The sequence below is a fragment of the Danio rerio genome, chromosome 9 (assembly GCF_049306965.1).
Source record: "Danio rerio strain Tuebingen ecotype United States chromosome 9, GRCz12tu, whole genome shotgun sequence".
In the NCBI taxonomy this organism is placed as follows: Eukaryota; Metazoa; Chordata; class Actinopteri; order Cypriniformes; family Danionidae; genus Danio; species Danio rerio.
In genome coordinates, this window is record NC_133184.1 from 32,682,370 (window position 1) to 32,701,660 (window position 19,291).

General features: G+C 34.1%; 1 protein-coding gene across 25 annotated transcripts in view; it reads left to right on the top strand.

Moving 5' to 3' along the window:
- The window catches only part of dachd (dachshund d), a 245,506-nt gene that overhangs the window by 183,549 nt on the left and 42,666 nt on the right, over positions 1–19,291 (top strand). For 22 of the 25 annotated variants that reach the window (XM_073912271.1, XM_073912270.1, XM_073912280.1 and 19 more), the window contains 3 exon segments: positions 11,982–12,154; positions 12,486–12,621; positions 15,485–15,616. In XM_073912271.1, the coding sequence (XP_073768372.1) occupies positions 11,982–12,154; positions 12,486–12,621; positions 15,485–15,616 (441 nt within the window). 25 annotated transcript variants of the gene reach the window in all.

The window sequence follows — 19,291 nt, forward strand, 5'->3', positions numbered from 1 at the left end:
TTAGGCCGTGTATTTGTGCGAAATACTGGATTTCTGTATGTGCTACTGAACTTTTTTTGAGTGTGCCTGAGGAAGTGTGAGTGCTTCAAAGTTCTTTTGAAGCACTTCAGATGTCTGGTTTAGATACCATGTCTTTAGTAAAGAACGTAAACACAAATATAGACATAATATAATGTGGATATCAGAGATAAGCTAATTTTTGCCAAAAAAAATTGGATTGCAATTTTCTAAACTCCTAATGTTGCTATTTATCACACTCAATGCAATTTTTTGAGTAATACATCCCATATTTTCTAAAATATCAGCCTCCACCAAATGGTTGATATGTTGGTTTATGGTAAAAGTACCAGAATTATTAAAATTTAAAATTTTGAAAATATCAAGTATATTAGACTGATTTATTTAAAAACTTAATCAAAATTTAAAAAAATGTGAATACTAAATCATATTCATTTTTTGAAGTATGCCATAAAATATGTCAGATTCTAATTTATTAAGTTTTTATTTTTCTTACAAACCAACAAAGCTGTGTAAGTCATTATTTAAAACAGTCAAAGTATGGTCAACCATATGGTAGAGCACGCAGCTTAAAAATGATGTCATTGGTAATTTTGTAGGTAAACGTCTTTTCTGAATTATTATTTTAATAAGATTTAACCATTTAGAACAAAGATTGGTTTTGTTTGATGCATTTGTATAAAATAGAAACTGTTTAAAAATGTATTTGTATTAATATAAATGTGATTATTTTATTTTATTTCAGAATTTTTAGCCAGATTTTCTTTTCTTTTCAGTGTATCAGTATATTTCTTGTTTTTAATGGAATGAATGTCTTAATGTTTCACTATATATATATATATATATATATATATATATATATATATATATATATATATATATATATATATATATATATATATATATGTGTGTGTGTGTGTGTATAAATTTTTATTAGATTTTTTTATTGTTTATTTTTCCTTTTTTATTTTTTGCTAAGTTGTTTTTATTTAATTTAATAACATTTCGATTTAATTTAATTCAATTTAGGTTTTGTTTATTTTATTTTATTTAAAGTTTTTTTTTTGTTGCCATTTTTGGCTTTTATTGTGATAAGACATGAAATGAAGTTGAGGGAGAGAGTAAATAAGTAAAATAAATGAATAATAATAAATTATTAAAAAATAAAATAATAAAACTGAAATAAAAATATTTAAAAATGATACAAAAAATATTAGTGTTAAAAAGAATTAGAAAAAATAAATTAATAATACTTTAGTTACAGTATAATTAAATAATTTTTAATAATTATTAACACAGTTACAACTAGGGATGTCCCGATCAGTGATCAATGTGTGTCAATGTAATGGATTCCAAAACAATACTGGGACCCCATTGACTATTGTGTTCACGAAAATCAAATTCTTCACATAAGAAACTAAAAAAAAAGCACCATCCAGATCTGAAACACATGATGGTGAACAAATAATAACATAATTTCCATTTTTAGTTGAGCTATTCCTTTAAGCACACTCAATAAAACTGAAGTGGGATGACAAACATAACAAATCTCCTTTCACAAGGAATTTTAGAATCACACAAAGATGCAGCAGAGGCAACGCAATGCTAATTTTGTAATTAGAACAGATGATGCAAGAGTCTGTCGTTTTATCCTGCAGAAAGTCTCCGTGATTGATAACACCGTTCGATACATTTCATCTCCGAGTCCGAGTCAAATGACAACTGCCTGCCATTGACCGAAAGCAATCTTTTTAAACGGGACCCTTTGCTCAGTATCTGATGGAAATGATGCTCCGCCTGGGTGTCACAGTCCCTCTGGGAGGAGCGTTATTGATTGGACTTGAATATATTGTACCCTCAGTGGAAACATCTGCTGCCTTCTGCTTTCTCTAAACCAGCAGTAGTTTATGGAGAATGATACGGGACACATTTAAGCTGGATCTAATTCAGAGGCAAATTGGGTGTGCTTTTGGTGAAGTGTCCTGAAGCCTGTGTCTGGGCATCTAGAAGCATGAAGGTAATTGCATTTACCAGATGGAGTTACAGTGGATAGAAGACTCAATTGTGGCTTTCACCAGAAACAAAACAACAAACCCATGGGTTTATTTTGCAATTTTGTTTTTCAGGGTTCTTATGGTAAACTATAACTAACTAAAACCTAAAAATATAACTGTTAAACTTACTTAAAGCACTAAAATTGGTAATAAATAATTAAATAAATAAATGAGAAAGAAACTATAAAATTAACCAAAACCTAAACTAAGATTAAAATTAACAACATTATTTTAACTTGATAAGTAAATAAAGTAACATAAATTAATAATAAATTATTAAATAATAAAAAAATAATTAAACTAAATAAAAATATTTTTTAAATTCTAAAAAGTATTAGTGTTAAAATAGAATTAAGCTAAATAAGTTATTAATACTTTAGCTAGAATTCATTTATTTTTTTAAACAATATTAATACATTTACAACTAGAGATGTCCCGATCAGGGTTTTTTTGCCTTTGAGTCCGATTTTGAGTATCTACCGATACCAAAACTTGATCTGATACTTCTATTATACATAGAAATAATAAAGAAGAGCGAAGAAACTGATCCAGGATGTTCCTTATTATTTTAACATTCAATAACTCTGTTAACAAACAGACCACTTCTGTGAGGTAGCTTAAACAATCAAGTAATAAATAACATAGTGCAACGGTAAATATGTATAAAAATTTATATAAAAACAAATAGCACCTCAACTTAAAAGCAATCCCAAGTTTACATATCTCACAGTTTGCTATATATATATACAGTTGAAGTCAGAATTATTAGCCCCCCTGAATTATTAGCCCCCTGTTTATTTTTTCCCCAATTTCTGTTTAACGGTGAGAAGATTTTTTTCCAACATATTTCTAAACATAATAGTTTTAATAACTCATCTTTAATAACTGATTTATCTTATCTTTACCATGATGATAGTAATTTTTACTAGATATTTTTTAAGACACTTCTATACCGCTTAAAGTGATATTTAAGGGCTTAACTACTTTAATTAGGTTAACTAGGCAGATTAGGGTAATTAGTCAAGTTATTGTATAATGATGGTTTGTTATGTAGACTATCAAAAATATATATATAGCTTAAAGGGGCTAATATGTTTTACCTTAAAATGTTTTTTTTTTATTTTTTTATTTTAGCGGAAATAAAATAAATGACTTTCTTCAGAAGAAAAAATATTATCAGACATACTGTGAAATTTTCCTTGCTCTGTTAAACATAATTTGGGAAATATAAAAATATAAAAAGAAAATATATATATACATATATATATATGTATGTACGCATATATATATATATATATATATATATATATATATATATATATATATATATATATATAAACATACATATATATATGTATGTATGTATGTATGTACATACGAATCCTAATCAGGAGGTAACGTCCGTTTCCGATCATGTCTGAAACCATGTGATCGGCCTTAGTTAAAACTAATTTTGTGTAAAAATTATGTAAATGTAAATATAAAATAATCCAGATACAACATAACACTGTTGTTTATATTGTTTTTTGTTGTTTGAGTTTTTACAATAACTTACAAAAAGTTTAATAATCCACCCGAATTAGGTGTGTGTTGGAATGTGCATGTGTAAGTGTGCATGCATTTGTGTGTGTGTGTGTGTGTGTGTGTGTGTGTGTGAGTGTGTGTGTGTGTGTGTGTGTGTGTGTGTGTGTGTGTGTGCGTGCCGTAATTATTATTATTATTATTATTATTATTATTATTATTATTATTATTATTACTATTATTATTATTGTTGTTGTTGTTATTATTATTATTATTATTATTATTATTATTATTATTATTATTATTATTATTATTATTATTATTATTATTATAAAATGTTCATATGATTTATTTATAATACAATTTGTGAAGTAACATTCTTTAAGTCTTTTAGTAGATCTATTATATGAGATACTTGCTTTGTTTACCTAATAAGTGAATCTAATTGGATTTGCATTGTAAACATCAAATAAAAGTTAAAAATGTATTTTTTTTTTATTCATATATTAAGTTTTTAGTTATGATACTCCCAAAAATATTCTGTATAAATCCACAGATGTTTTACAAAATTCTCAGCAGAAATAGCAAAAAATGCATCTGCAGATTCTGTCTGGCCCTAGTCATGTCTAAAATGTGATCATTTAGGCAAAAGGAAATTCACCGGATGATTCAGTGGGACAGTCTGTGTAACAGGTAGTGAAGCTGGACCGAAATCACTTCACCACCATATGCCAAGAACTGCTGCTGGGCCTTTGTCCTTTCTTTAGGAAGAATAAATAAATAATAAAACAATATTGTCTGTCTCCTCCATAATCCCTCGCACATGTTTGCTTTAATGGTTTAGAGGGGGGGGGGGGGGGGGGGGGGTAATTATGCTACCTCATCAAACTAGAGATGTTTTCTTCCCATTATTTTTTACACTCACAAGTGTGTAATAGATGTTTTTCTTTGGCCTCTGTTTCTGATTATGCTCTCTCACTTCAGAGTGATCGCAGTAAATGCCTGTTCCTCTGTTCTTGTGGCTTCAGAAATCGCCTGTATCACAAACTCAAGCGTCTGCGCTGCATTATTGTCAGTGATAGTGTACAGGTCTGTTTTTTTTTATTATCAGTTTTGGGGGAAGGAATATTAACAAACTCAAGATGTTATTTTTTATGATTAGCATTAAGATTATAAACAGGAAGAAAAGACTTTAAAGCTTTTTTCTCAATGACACAGAAAGGCCGTGGGTGGCTACTTCAAAGTCAAATACCTTCCTCTAACGGGCCTTTAATGAGTTACAGCATTTCTCAGCCTTGACTAGCTTTGCCATCTGGGAAAAAAGAAAACTATCTATACTTTAAACAGAGAAATGATGTTGTGTCTGTTTATAAATGACCCCCTTTGTTTTCTTTTTTCTTTGTTTTTTTTTCTTTTTTTTTGTTTTTGTTTTTTTGTTTTGTTTTTTGCCGTTGGTGTCGTGGATCAATCTTGAACATCAGTATTGAGGTCATGTTTTAACTCATTCTGTATATACATGTATTTAGTTGTTTGAACCTTTAACGCACTTTGTTGACTTTAAGTTACATTTCTTCTACATGCCAACTAATTGTCAATAGATTATGAGTGGATTAGGTTGGGTTTGGGGTTAGTGTAAGTTAACATGTACTTGCAAAGTTTCTTATAGTCAGTTAAATGTCTGTTGAAGGAGCAGTATCAACAAATATTAAGCAGACAGTCTACTAATATTTAAAATAAAATAAATAAAAAATAAATAAAATCAAGTAATTTGGAATTACCAGTAGCTACAGTAAAACTACCTATCATAAACCAATATCTTAATATCTTAACCAATCACAGAGCCATCTAGATGTCAGCAAATATAGTAGATTGATTTGAATTTTCTTAAAATATAAAAGATGCCATAGAATGAAAATCTGCATATACCAAGGCAAAGCTGAAAAATAAGTGTTCAATACATAGAAATGACATACTGTGAGCCTCAAACACTATTGTTTTCTCATTCTCATGCAAATCATGTGAGTGGAATATCCTGGTAAAAAAAATAGGACAATATAAACTAAACATCAACTGTCATTTTTCACATGGGATCATTAATATGCACACCATTGTTTGATAGGCCATATTTAGGGCGATTAGAACAATATATCTTTTCTTATTTGTCAGTTTATTTAAGATAGTATTATATTTACTATGTATGTGGGACTCTTATTTTGAATACGGGACAGGCTTTAATAAAGAGTACAGTTTTTTTGACACAGGCAGCCATGAATTACCATGGAGTCTTATTTGTTCACAGCATGTCAGAACACAAAATATACAGATTACACATTAACTTAATGCCATATAGAAAAGGCACAAAATCTGTTTTACTATATTTTTTAACATGGATATTGTTAAATGTGCTGTGTGTGTTTGTAGCGAGGCAAGTAACACATGAATACTGCTAAATATAAGAGTAAATTCCAGTCTGTGTCTTCTTACTGTACACGTTGAAACCATAAAATCCATCTCTGTCATCTCCTTTTGTCTAGTGTAATCATAATTTGGTCTATGTATCATCCTTAACACCATTTAGAAGAAACTGGGTTACTGTGGTGGAATAAAGATAGCTTACTTAGTCCTTCAATCTAAAATAAATCTCCCTACCACTTAAGTTGAAAAGATCATTCAACAAGAAATCTACTCAATTCGTTAAAATATTTGTTAACAACTGAAGTATGATTTATTTAGCTTTAGTGTATTTTACAGAACATTGTGTGTGCGTGCGTGCATGCGTGCCTGCTTGTGTGCGTGCGTGTGTACGTGCGTGCGTGCGTGCGTGTGTGTGTACGAGTGTGTGTGTGTGTGTGTGAGAGAGAGACTGTGTGTGAGAGTGAGTGTTAGGCACTGACATGAGCTGGATCACCAGAGCAGTGCACATTAATATTCACGACCCTTCCAAATATGGTCAAAACGTACCAAATCATATTAGAGGTAATTACTAGTGTAGGAAATGGTCCTGAAAAAACAAACAAAAAAAACATTTCTAGATCATTTTTTCACTTACCTAAGCCAGACACCTTCTATTTAGATATCAATGCATTCAATAGCATCATAAAATTACTTTAATTAATTTGTGGGCACAAAAAAGTCTTGATGAAGCTTTCCTAGAGGAAGGTCTTCATTTATAGACAACATGTAATCTCAATTATTTCACAATTAAAATGTAGCATAGTTTGTTATTTGAATAAAAAACCTGTGCCAAAAGCCTTGAGAGTTGTTTAAACAAAACTGATTATTGTTTATGCCAACCGGCGAAACCTCTTTATAACGATGGGCATCGCAAAAAATAACAATCTGCCATTCTGAAAAGCCTCATGAAAAAAACAACTTAAATTGTTTTCCCGATTCAACAGCTACTTCAAAAGGCGCAAGATTTTGGCTCTCAAATCAAAGGGACGAGCAAAAGAGAACGTCTGTTTAGATAAGAGCATTTACAACATACTGCTCCATGGCGTTGCGCTCACAAACAAAGATGGATAGGCCAGAAACAAGTCATTTAATTAGCGCTGGAACCCCCGTCTCTGACTCCAGCAGCCAATTACACATTCCAGCGGCATCTGCAGGTCCTATTTCACGGGAGGAAAGCAAATCTTCCCTGGCTCGGCTTCATACAGTACATCTTTCCTCTTCCATTTAAGAGAAGGTAAATAGCAGAGATGGACAGCTTCATTAGACAGCATCTGAGGAGCAGGCAGGGCGGATTGTCGCTTAAATAGTGGGCTTTTACTGGAGGGCTAACCGGCGACCTCAGATCAATTACAGCTGACATTATTGTTTGTCGTGAGCTCTTCCAGGACAGAGGAGTAGAGGCAGAACGGGCCCGGGCGCTGCTGAAAATGTAATTTTCCTCCTCTTTTGCTTTCATTCCACAAACAATAAATCACTCAGTTGAAGAGATAATAAAGTGCCAAGTAGGAGCTGGTTTAATTTTTGTCAAGGGAAAGCTTCCTCCCTCACTGGATAATGCAGGCTGCTATAGCGCTCTGAAGGCCAGCTTTCGACAGACAATGGCTGCTTCAATCTGTCTCGCTTTTAAGGGCCACGGAAATCAAAGTTCATCTGTTTGACAATAATATCTTGCTTGCTATTCATGCAAATTATGGCAGTTTATCCCTCTGGCAGGTGAGGAAAGTGCAAAAGGAGTAGGCTTTCTTCCAAATGGTTATTAGCAGTTAAATTCAGAAAGACGAAGACGAAGATCACGCCGTCATTTACTGTATGATGAATGTGTTTTAAATTACTTGAAATTCATTATGAATTTTGTTTTGGTGTTAAAAGTCAGATATGTTTATTGACCACATCAAAAAATAAATAAATAAATAAAACTCTGGCATGGGTCACAAATGAAGGTTTTTTTTAAGCATCAACATTTTCACTACCCAATAAAAACAAACATGTTTGACTTGGAGGTTTTTGAATGCATTTACTGTAACTGTTACTCTAAATAATGATGGAACACTTTATCTTGTCTTAATGTTTTACATTTTATTTTCACAGAAGTTATTTTAAACTTCAAAGTCTGTCAGGTCAAAAATCTGAAAATTATACTGCTGCAAAAATATTTTTCTATATTTTATACATTATATTTAGTATTCAGTATTAGGTTCACAGACTGTGAATGTGTGTGCAATACCTTTAAAAAATGTTTACAAGCATGGTAGAAGAAGCTAGAAAAATTAGCATTTTTTCATAGTCATACCACATGACACCAAGGTTACAATGGTTTAACATTTTTCATTAGTTTTAGTTTTTATTTAGTTTTAACTTTGTTTTTATAATTAGTTAGTTTTAATTCGTTTTTAGAGGTAAAATTATTAGTTTGTATCAGTGTTTTTGTTTATTGGTTTCAGTGTTAGTTTTAGTTTTTTATTTTTTGTTTTTTTTTGTAAATAAGGATATTTGTTAGGTGCAAGATTTAAAGTCATTAGAATAAATATTGTATAATAAAAACTAACACTATTATACTAAATAATAAAGATACATTTTTGGAAACATGTAATAGGACACATGAACACAGCCATCTACCCATTCTCAAATTCAAATACAACAGCCCACAAGATAGCAACCCTAAGTACAATATGTGTGCAAGGCTGCTTCTGTGGCTAGATACACAGTAGTAATGGGAACTTTGGATCTTTAATGTTAACAGGATATTTTGTGACAATCCTCCAATGTTTGGACTTAACATGTCAAAAATATGTCAGCAATTAAAATTTTAGTCAGTTAAAACATCAACATGATCTGAAAAGTTTCTTATATAAGTTTTTTTTTTTTTTAACCCAACCGAAGTTAGACTCACTTATTAAAAAATCCATCACAATTTTCTATTCTAAAATAAACTTACGTTTTTTCACCACATCCTCTCATTAAAGCTCTTGGTTTACCCGCTTTGCAGTTTTTAAGTTTAGTTCAGTCACAATAGGCTGTCATGTATTGTTTGTGTGCAGTTCACCTGCTGATTTATGCATGTGCAGTATTATTAGTTTACCGGTTCTCAAATCTGATCTCTGTGTACTGTTCTAATAACTGAATAACTCAGGAAAAGTTGTTTATTTCAAGTCATGGTGCAATTTAAAAAGAAAGGGATGTCTGGGAAAGAGTGCTAGAGATTTCAAATGATTTAGTTCGGTTTGGTGAACTAGTTCAGCTGGTTCACTTAGAAGATCTTGTTAAAAAGAATGATTCGTTCATGATCAGGATCACTAGTATGGAAATAAAACCCATTATTGGGCACAAATGTGTCAAATAAATACTTTTAAGTCATTGCTCAGGTTGTATTTAATGCCGTGCTGCTGTCATGTCCACTTGTTGTTTTTTAAAATCAGAGCAACAGCAAGTACTGACTGGAGAAGGACCCGCTTGATCTGGCCAATGTATAATTAACCTTGCATGAAACTCATTAAGGTTATAACTAGATTTTTTTAAAACAATCATTTTGCATAGACCAATCAGATTTTTTAATGGTCTGTATACAAACAGAATACAGAAATGTTAAAATAATAAGTATAGTCGATAATGGCTTGCACTGGCTTGCTTGGATGGGACTTGTGGGGCTGCACATTGATGGATTTGCTTTTCAGTGTTCGGACTTTGAGCAGTGAAATTTAAACCAAACTGAACTGAACTAAACTAAAAATCAACGTTGAAAACTGCACTGAAACATTAGACCTTCTAGGTTAATCTGCTTTGAAACAATCTGCAATAGAATAAACATGAATTAAATTGAATTGAATAATTTGATATCTCATTTTTAAATGTATCTTCAGCTGAACAAAGATCTGCAACCTGACAGAACACAAATCAGCTCTTGAAGTGCACATAAGTAAATAATTTTTCAGGTGCTCAATATTTTCATTTATTTTTGGTCAATAATCTGTCTTTATTAAAAAGATAAATACTTTAATGTAGTAAAAAGAAAAACTTTTATTTCTTTTTAGACTAATTTCTTGAAAAAGTACAAAAGAAGCAAAAAGACTGCTGATGATCAATGTAACTATTTCATCAGACATCTGAATTAGACATCCACAGTTCATCGCCTTTCAGTCTGTCTGAAAAGCTTTGCTGGACCTCTTTTAGCTTGTATCATGTTTTCTCCACTTTTCAATGGGCCATTATGGCTGAAACATCACTTAAGGATGGCGAAACATGAAAGGAGGTGGGACGAGGAGAGAGAGAGAGAGAGATTAGACCCCCGAGAGCAGTCTGCTACTGTAAGCCTGCGGTGGTTCTTCTTTGTGAAGTCGGTCAACACAACAGACATCATTCACCGGCGGGCTGATAAAGGACGCCCATTTAAATGACAAAAGCAAAGTCATATCAGACTTTAATACGTTTCTCCGCTCTCTTGTAAATGTTGATTTCCTGAAATCCAGTCAGATCTTCTTGAGCAAATCACAAAGGCGCGCCGGCACTCAATCCGGCTCTCGAAAGCTCTGAAAGGTAGATATGTGCATGAATGCCTCTCTCAATTTGTTTGGACGTGGCGCTGTAAGTATCCTGCAATCACACGCTGGCGCCGTGGCAGGTTTTAATTGAGTCCGGTCCTGCGAGCGGTAATTGATTCAGACTCGGCACTCGAGGAGAGACGCCTTTACAAGGTGCTGCTTGGCCTCTCGTTCTTTTAATCTCCGCCTCCTTTTTAATGTCGGGGAATGTGTTTTCCCTGTGCATCTGGTCATCTTTCTTATGGAAATGCACAATGCTTCTCTGAGGAGCGCTGACACTGAAGGGCCCCCTCCTCTTATTTTTGTGTGTGTAGTCCTGATATTTTGCACAAAAACAACTCACTGGATTATCCCTCTGAGTCTCCTGTTACCTTGAGCCGGGCGATAAAGGGGAAAGTGTGGGACGGAGAGCACAGGATGCCCTGCGTGCTCGATCGGATCCGATGCGAAGCCTCAAGTTTGCTTTCAAGTGCTGGAGTGGTGCCTTTGACCGAAATTTCTCCGCGTTACTTTTGATCCTTTAGTTCAAAGTCAGGAGTGGGAGTGAGTGGGTCTTTAGTTCAGGGACACACACCAGGCTGTGACCTTATTTGTGTGCATATGTCCTTTGAAAAAGCGGGACAGCTTCCTTTCTACCCATTTAATCACTGTCTAAGAATGTAGCACAGTTCGCCTTAGTTATATATACGAGTTTAACCTGCAAGATCTGGTTTTCCTCTTCCGAATCTTTGAATGCCTTAATTATTTCAATACCATGTAGCTATCAAGGACCTGCAAATGACGTTGTGAATGCACTCTTTTATACGAGTAATGGAGTTTCTGGCACAAATACACATAATTAGCTTGTAGGCATCTCATGATACACACTTAGTTTTAATTGGCTCGTTTTTGCTCATTTTAACTAATGCCTTTCATGTTTTTGCCTTATTTTGAGCGCATTTACTATTAATGGTGAAATATTTCCATAATTTCTTCCATTTCCCAGCACAATAAAGATTAGTTTAAATCTCAACAATTATTTGGTTATTATAACTCTAATCACCACAGCGCTACAGTATATATTATTAACAGCCGCATATATTATTAACAGCCAAAGTGAATATTTATGTTTCTAATGACCGTAATGGTTTTTTAAATGTGCTGCGATTCCTTATTTCTTTATAGACATCAACAGCTTTCATGTAACACAGTATCTAATGCGGTGATTATTATTTAATGAATATTTACTCTCCCCGCACAATAGGTCACGTGTGAATAATTCATAGCATTTCTCCTTTAAATCGTCCTCTCCTCTTCAGCGCTCTGCTTTCTTTTTCCGTCACACACGCATCTTCCATTTGCACACAACTTAATGCCAGAAATGATTAATTAATCAGCCGCTCTGGTCTCTCATCTGCAGGCTTGGAGCTGCCGTTTATGATGATGCCCCACCCCCTGATCCCTGTCAGCCTGCCTCCCGCATCCGTCACAATGGCGATGAGTCAGATGAACCACCTCAGCACCATCGCCAATATGGCCGCCGCAGCACAGGGACAGAGTGCCCCATCCCGAATGGTGACATCAGTGATTAAGGTAACCCACGGCGCCGTTCTCTCATTGTGTCGTGCACATCTCTCTCTCTCATCAGCCATTGGGGGAAGGTGGGTGGTGCGCGATCCGTGCTTTTGGTACGGCATTGCAGGGGGTAGTGTTTCAGACAATAGCCTGTGAAAGAATGAAAGCAAAGATGCAGAGAATGGGTGAAGGGAGGGAGGAGGGGTTATATCCAAAAATGCAAAAAAACATATAAAAAGACGAGGCAGCAGCATGGATGCTTCTCTGTCCATGAAGGTGTGTTGGCTGAAAAGAGTGTGTCATGTAATGGCCGCCCCGGCTGTGTTTGTTTTTCCTGTTGGCTGTGCAGGAACGGGTCCCCGACAGTCCCTCCCCTGCCCCCTCTCTGGAAGACGGCAGGAGGCCGGGGAGCCGTCCCTCGTCCCAGCGCAGCAGCAGCGTCTCCAGCTCTCCAGCACACACCGAGAGCTCCTCCGACAGAATGCGTATGTTCACCTCATAAATCTCTCTCTCCCACTCTCTTTGTCTCTCCATTTCTCTCCCCTGTCACACACGCACTGCTAAATACTGCACTAAACATGCCCCTTGTTAAGCCCGGAGCACACGTGCATCCCTTTATGCTTTCTGTTGTCTCCAACAGATGGGGGGGTGGGGGGGGATATTAGCAATCTTTAAATTTTGCTCCGGCAAGTGTTGTGCAAAAACAGACCTCCAATGTTTTCATCATTAGCTGTGCCATAAAATCAAAACAATGTTCTTAATCACTGGAAGAGCGTGGATGTTTTTCGTCATCTCTGAAATATGCTGCCAATGTTTTATGAAGTTATTCTTTACGAGTAACTGTTTATTTTGATTAGAAACGTGTTTTGAGTTCTGAAAGTTATATTGTATGCGTTTAGATTCCCTCAGTTACCGGATCACAATTAAGATATGTTTGTTTCTATTAAAGCTCAAGAATCAGTTTGGATCTTAAAGTTTAAATTAACTAATCAACATCGACAGAGGTTACACAAACTTAGGAAGGTCATGCAGCTCATGTTGTCATTAAGGCAAATCCTTCTCTTTAATAAATAAGAAATTTACTCATATTTTTTTATTATTATTAAGATAATAAATAATGAATGCTTTTAGCAGACCACCTAGTTTACGCGATTCCTGAATCGCTGTATCTAATGCAAAATCAACCAAAAATCGCAAATTTTTGCGATCCTGCAAAATTCTTAATTTCATGCAAAATAATCGTACAAAACTTAAATAATCTCATAAACCATTCAAACCATATAATCAAAATATACTTATTTCTGACTGCAAAAAGTCTGAGCAGATATCTAAAAACGGAGCAATGGAATAAACAGAAAGGCAAGAAGCTTACAATTATGGAAATTGGTTTAAGGATTTGTGCTTTACATGTATCGCCGGTATTATGATGTTCGAAAAATTGATAAATGATTTTGTTGAACTCTTTCCCTGCAGTTAACGAGAGAAAACACTACTTGAAATGAGTTTTACAGCAATTTGTGTTTTAGGTGTATTACAGTAGTGAAAGCCCGATCGCATTTCCCATGTGTGAGGTAACTACTGTATATGACAGATCCTCCGGGCAGTAAAATCTGAGAGAGAGAAAATTAAGTTCATGCATAAAAATAAGAGTTATACAACCTGTGTTTGGAATAATCCTTACCGTTTTACCGTTAAAGAAGCTTTATTTTTATGATTTGTGTCATTGTCATTGTGTCAGATTGCACACCTAACATAGTAGGCTACCTAATATGGTAAATATTATGGTAAAAAATATATGGTAACAGATATATAATATATATGTATATACAGTTGAAGTCAGATTTATTACCCCCTTATTGATTTTTTTTTTTCCCAAATGATGTTTGACAGAGCAAAAAACTTTTCACAGTATGTCTGATGATATTTTTTCTTATTATTTGTTTTATTTTGGCTAGAATAAAAGCACTTTTTAATTTTTTAAAAGCCGTTTTAAGGTCAAAATGATTAGCCCCTTTGAGCTACAGTATATATTTTTCATAGTTTACTGAACAAACCACTGTTATACTGTATATAATAAATTGCCTTATTACCCTAACCTGCCTAGTTAACCTAATTAACCTGGTTAAGCCTGGTTAAATGTCACTTTAGGCTGTATATTATCATTTTGAAAAATATCTAGTAAAATATTATGTACTGTCATAATGGCAAATATAGAAGAAATCAGTTATTTGAAATGATTTTTTTTATTCCAAAATTGTCTGCACATTTCTGGGAATTACCCATTCTAAATCGGTAATTTTTATCGCAAAAAAAAAAAAAAAAACTATGGGGGTCTGTTTACCATGTTGGTTTACACTCCAAGTGCTTTACAATCATTTTGTGGAGGTCTCTCCTGACCACCAGTTTGCTACCACCAGCATCCTCCAGTCTCAGATTTCATTCATTCATTCATTCATTCATTCATTCATTCATTCATTCATTTTTCTTTGGCTTAGTCTCTTATTTATCAGGGTTGCCAATCGGAATGAACTGCCAACTATTCCGACATTTGTTTTATGGATCGGATGCCCTCCCAGCCGCAACTCAGTACTGGAAAACACCCATACACTCTCATTCACATGCACACTCATACACTATGATCAATTTAGTTCATTCAGTTTACCTATAGTGCATGTCTTTGAACTGTGGGGTAAACTGGAGCACCCTGAGAAAACCCACTCGGACACGGGGAGAACACGCAAACTCTACACATGCGAACCTGCAACCTTTTTGCTGTGAGGCGACAGTGCTAACCACTCAGCCACAGTGCCGCAAGTCTCAGATTAAATTTTTACTAATAATATGCTAATCAATGATCATTATTATCAGTATCAATAATCATTATTAATAATTGAATTTGTAATGATTTTTTATTACATTCTAAAAATGCAAATGTCACTTTTACCTGTGACTTTAGAAATCAACTTTGTGAATTTTTTATAATATTTCAACTTAGCAAATCACAGATTAGTGTAGCCATTTTAATCCACAGGCTCTGTTTTTTATAGTTGTTTTTTTGTTGCTCAAGTTCTGTCCCCTCATCTCAGATGTCATAGAGAATTGCACTGAGAATTGCGCTCACCAGGCAGAGTGGTAAATGTGATTTTGATTGACTGGCGCATTGATTTGGAGATGAGGTATACCACAAGTCACAAACAGTTGAAAGCCAAGGACAGATTCACCTTCTGTAGCCACTGGACGGCGAGAGCTCTTTTCAACTAGAATCATTATTTATCACTCGAGGTGTTTTGCGTTGTCGATTGAGAGCATGTGGAGATGGGAATAATGTGTCTCTGTGTTCTCTCAAAGCTGTGCATCAGAATGGGCTGTCGATGAACCATGCGTTACTGGGTCTGTCTCCCAGCATCTTACCCGGGCCTAAAGAGGGCGATCTGGCTCACGACATCGTCCATAACGCCAAGAGAATGCATCTGGAGAAAGGTCAGAGTTCAATACCCTAAATCTGCATCTGAAACCAATAACTCACAGATATTGTTGGAAGTGTCTGTGAATTAGCTTAAGTTTGGCAGTTGCATGCATGAAGTCATAGGGTTATTATCTGCTTAGTACATAACACTTCATCCATTTGGATGTTTTCCTTGAAGTATCTTTCACTCAAAAAAAAAGCTAAATCAAAAAGCTAAATATATAAATACTGTATTCTTCATAGCTATTTATGTTGCTACTAGCATAATATATACAGTTGAAGTCAAAATTATTAGCCATTTTTTTTATATATTTCCCAAATATTAGTTAACAGAGCAAGGATTTTTAACAGTATTTCCTATGATATTTTTTTCTTATAGAGAAAGTCTTATTTGTTTTATTTTGGCTAATAATTAAAAATAAAAATAAAAGCACTTTTTAATATTTTTTAACCCATTTTAAGATAAAAATTATTAGCCCCTTTAAGCTTTATATTTTTCAATTGTCTACAGAACAAACCATCATTATACAATGATTTGCCTAAGTACCCTAACTTGCCTATTCAACCTAATTAACCTAGTTAAGCCTTTAAATGTCACTTTAAGCTGAATATTATCTTCTTGAAAAATATCTAGTAAAATATTATTTACTGTCATCATGGCAAGATAAAATAAATCAGTTATTAGAAATGATTTATGAAAACTAATATGTTTAGAAATATGTTGAAAAAGATCTTTTCCATTAAAAAAAAATTGGGGGAAAATATCTAATGGAGCAAATAACTGAGGAGAATAAATAATTCTGACTTCAATTGTAAACTACTATTTTAAAGCTCTGTGGCAGTAAAAATAAAAAATATACTCTTATACATCAAGGTTGCATACAATCCATATGAATTTCAGTTCATAAATGACATTGAAGACAAAAATCTATGATATCCACAAATATATTAAGCAGAAATTTAGTTATTGATTATATTTTGAGAACCAAATTAGCTTTTTAGAATTATTTCAAAGGAACATGTTGCATTGTGGACTGTAGTAGAAAGAGTGCAACATTTTTAAAACTTCTTAACACTGAAAACATATTTAAATTGTAATAATAATCCATAGTGTGTCTGTTTTTACTGTATTTTTGATCAAGGAAATGGAGCCTTGGTGAAAATAAGAAATGTCTTTGAAAAACAAATAAAATCACCTAAGACTTAATTAAAAATAAAGTTTTTTTGTTGCCATTGCTTCTATGAAGAACTGTTGACAGTTTTAAAACCATTCTGTTGCTAAAAAGCTTCTTTATGTTGGAGAAAGGTTCTTTAGAGTATCAAAATGTTCTTTGTGTTAAATAATAATAATAATACAAAGATATTTGATAATAACTGTTTGCTGAATGATTCTTTTGAGAAAGAAAGAGCAAGTATATAATAACTGTTACATTAGCATTCAGTCAAGCCCTTTAGATATTCTGAAATTCATTCAACCTGAACAAATATTTTTATAATTTTCACAAAGGTCTAAACAAAGTGAGTCCATTTTCCATTAACAACATTACAATTCATTTACTCCATTAACTTCAAGAATGCATATTTAATCATTGAGCATGGTTCCCTGTACCTCTTTACTAAATTGAATCAAATTAAATGTCAAAACATCTCCTGCTCTTAAGTACTAAGTTAAACCTTTGATAAATTTCTATTCATTTTCACTATTTACTTTGGTCTTGCAAAGAAAAAAAATGAAGTGTCATTTCACATGCTTTGCATTAAACAGAAAACGAAGCAAATAATAGATTTGAGAACTGTCTCCAGGCGCAAAGGCAGGGCTGGGGAAGTGTTGGAGAGGGTGATAATGACATTAAAACCACGGTGGAAATCACTGGGCTGCACATCCCCTGTTGGATCTGCCCGGAGAGGCGGCGCTGTGTAGGTCTCTCCCATAGACCGAGCAAGCCTGTGAATCAAAGTAATTAGCATGATTATATGAATTTACAGGTCATACCTTAGGTGTGATAGGCGGGGGGGTTGGAGATGAGGTGTTTGTGTGCTCCTTGGAGAATTGGTGTGTGCGGTCGATGTGTTTTGTTCTGTCTGGATCTCACGTTTGTAATGATTGATTGTGTACTATACATCTGGATTGACACCGCTGACATCTTGGCCTGTTTATGATAACATTATCACAATGCGCGTGTTTCGGCAAAACATTTTTTTTTTTCCTGCCGGTCCCCAATCGAGACGCTGAGATGGATCCGTCTAATCCCTCAGCACGCCACGGTTCCTCCAGCCCCGTTAGATATCAATTGAGTTAGATTGGTCCTGATTCTCTCCGACCGAGTGAAAATCCACATTGTCTATTTGCATCGCTGCTGCATTATCATTCAGACGCTTGGCATGCTTAATATGTCACTCCTCTTGATTAGAATCCAAAGCTCTCTAACGTGTGCGGCAAAGGTCTCGGGCTGTGGAAAACATTTTTATAAAATAATCCATTAATGCAGAGGAGTGCAACTAAATTAGTTACCAATTTGCTGAGCATGAATTAATGAACAGAGCTTCTCCTGGCTCCCAGAGTTGTAATTTTCATAATAACCTCAGACCTTTATTTGGCAGGTTGTTTAGTTTTTTCGTTTGAAGGTTTTCATTAGTCTAATGAGGACTGTGCAAGGGCGAGCAGTCAGCACAATTTACATGAGGAAGCTATCATAATAAATGAGGCAATTTGAATAACACGCACAGGTTTATGCCGCGAGATGAGAGAGATCGTAGCGCCGGATCTGGAGGTAACCAATACATTAGACCAACTAATAACCAAAGTAATCCCAATAAAAGCCTTAAGTGAAGGGAATAAAATTAATGATAGATATATTGAACTGTAATGATATGATACATGATGCATTAGATTAATAAAATAAATGTGCCCCATTGTTAAAGAGGAGGGGCTCGTCTGGCTTGGCCTGCTTTTGTTTATGGCAGCCTTTTTAATTAGGGTTGTTCATTGGATCAGTTTGTTTAGACAAATGAGATTACATTCCGATGGTTTAATGATATTTCTCCACTTGTTTGATCTTTATGGTCATGGCAGGGCATTAAATTAATGCCACGCCGTTCGCTTTTGCTTCAATGCAAAATATTACGATTGAAGTGTTGACGTCACCTGTATCCAAGCAGGCTAACAGTCTTTAGCCTTTCAAACAGTTGCTTTGTGTTTAGAAAATCATCTTCAGGATCAAACAAGCAAGAGTAATTAATGCTTTCAAGTTAATTTTAAACAAAAACTGAAAATTAGTAAATGATTTAAGGACTTGCACAGCAATTCAATAAACAATATGTTTACAACAAACATGATTAAGGCTAAAAACTTTTAGCCTGCCTGACGTCAACACTTGTAATATTTTGCATTAAATAAAAGACATGACCATGAAGACCATGAAGATCAAACAATTAGAGAAGCATTTTAATAAACGATAAGTTTACAATAAACAATATTACATCACCTTAGAATAAGGTTCTATCTGCATTCTGAATGATTTTGAGATATTGAGCTTCACGGTTTTTGCTTTCCATATAGCAAACATAATGTGTGTAACATTTGTTTTTTAAATAAAAAGTCTTGAAATGTAAACAACTTATAAAAAACATCCCATAATGTAAATAAATTGTCATTTAATAAGAATATGTCAATATCTCAATTTTGACAA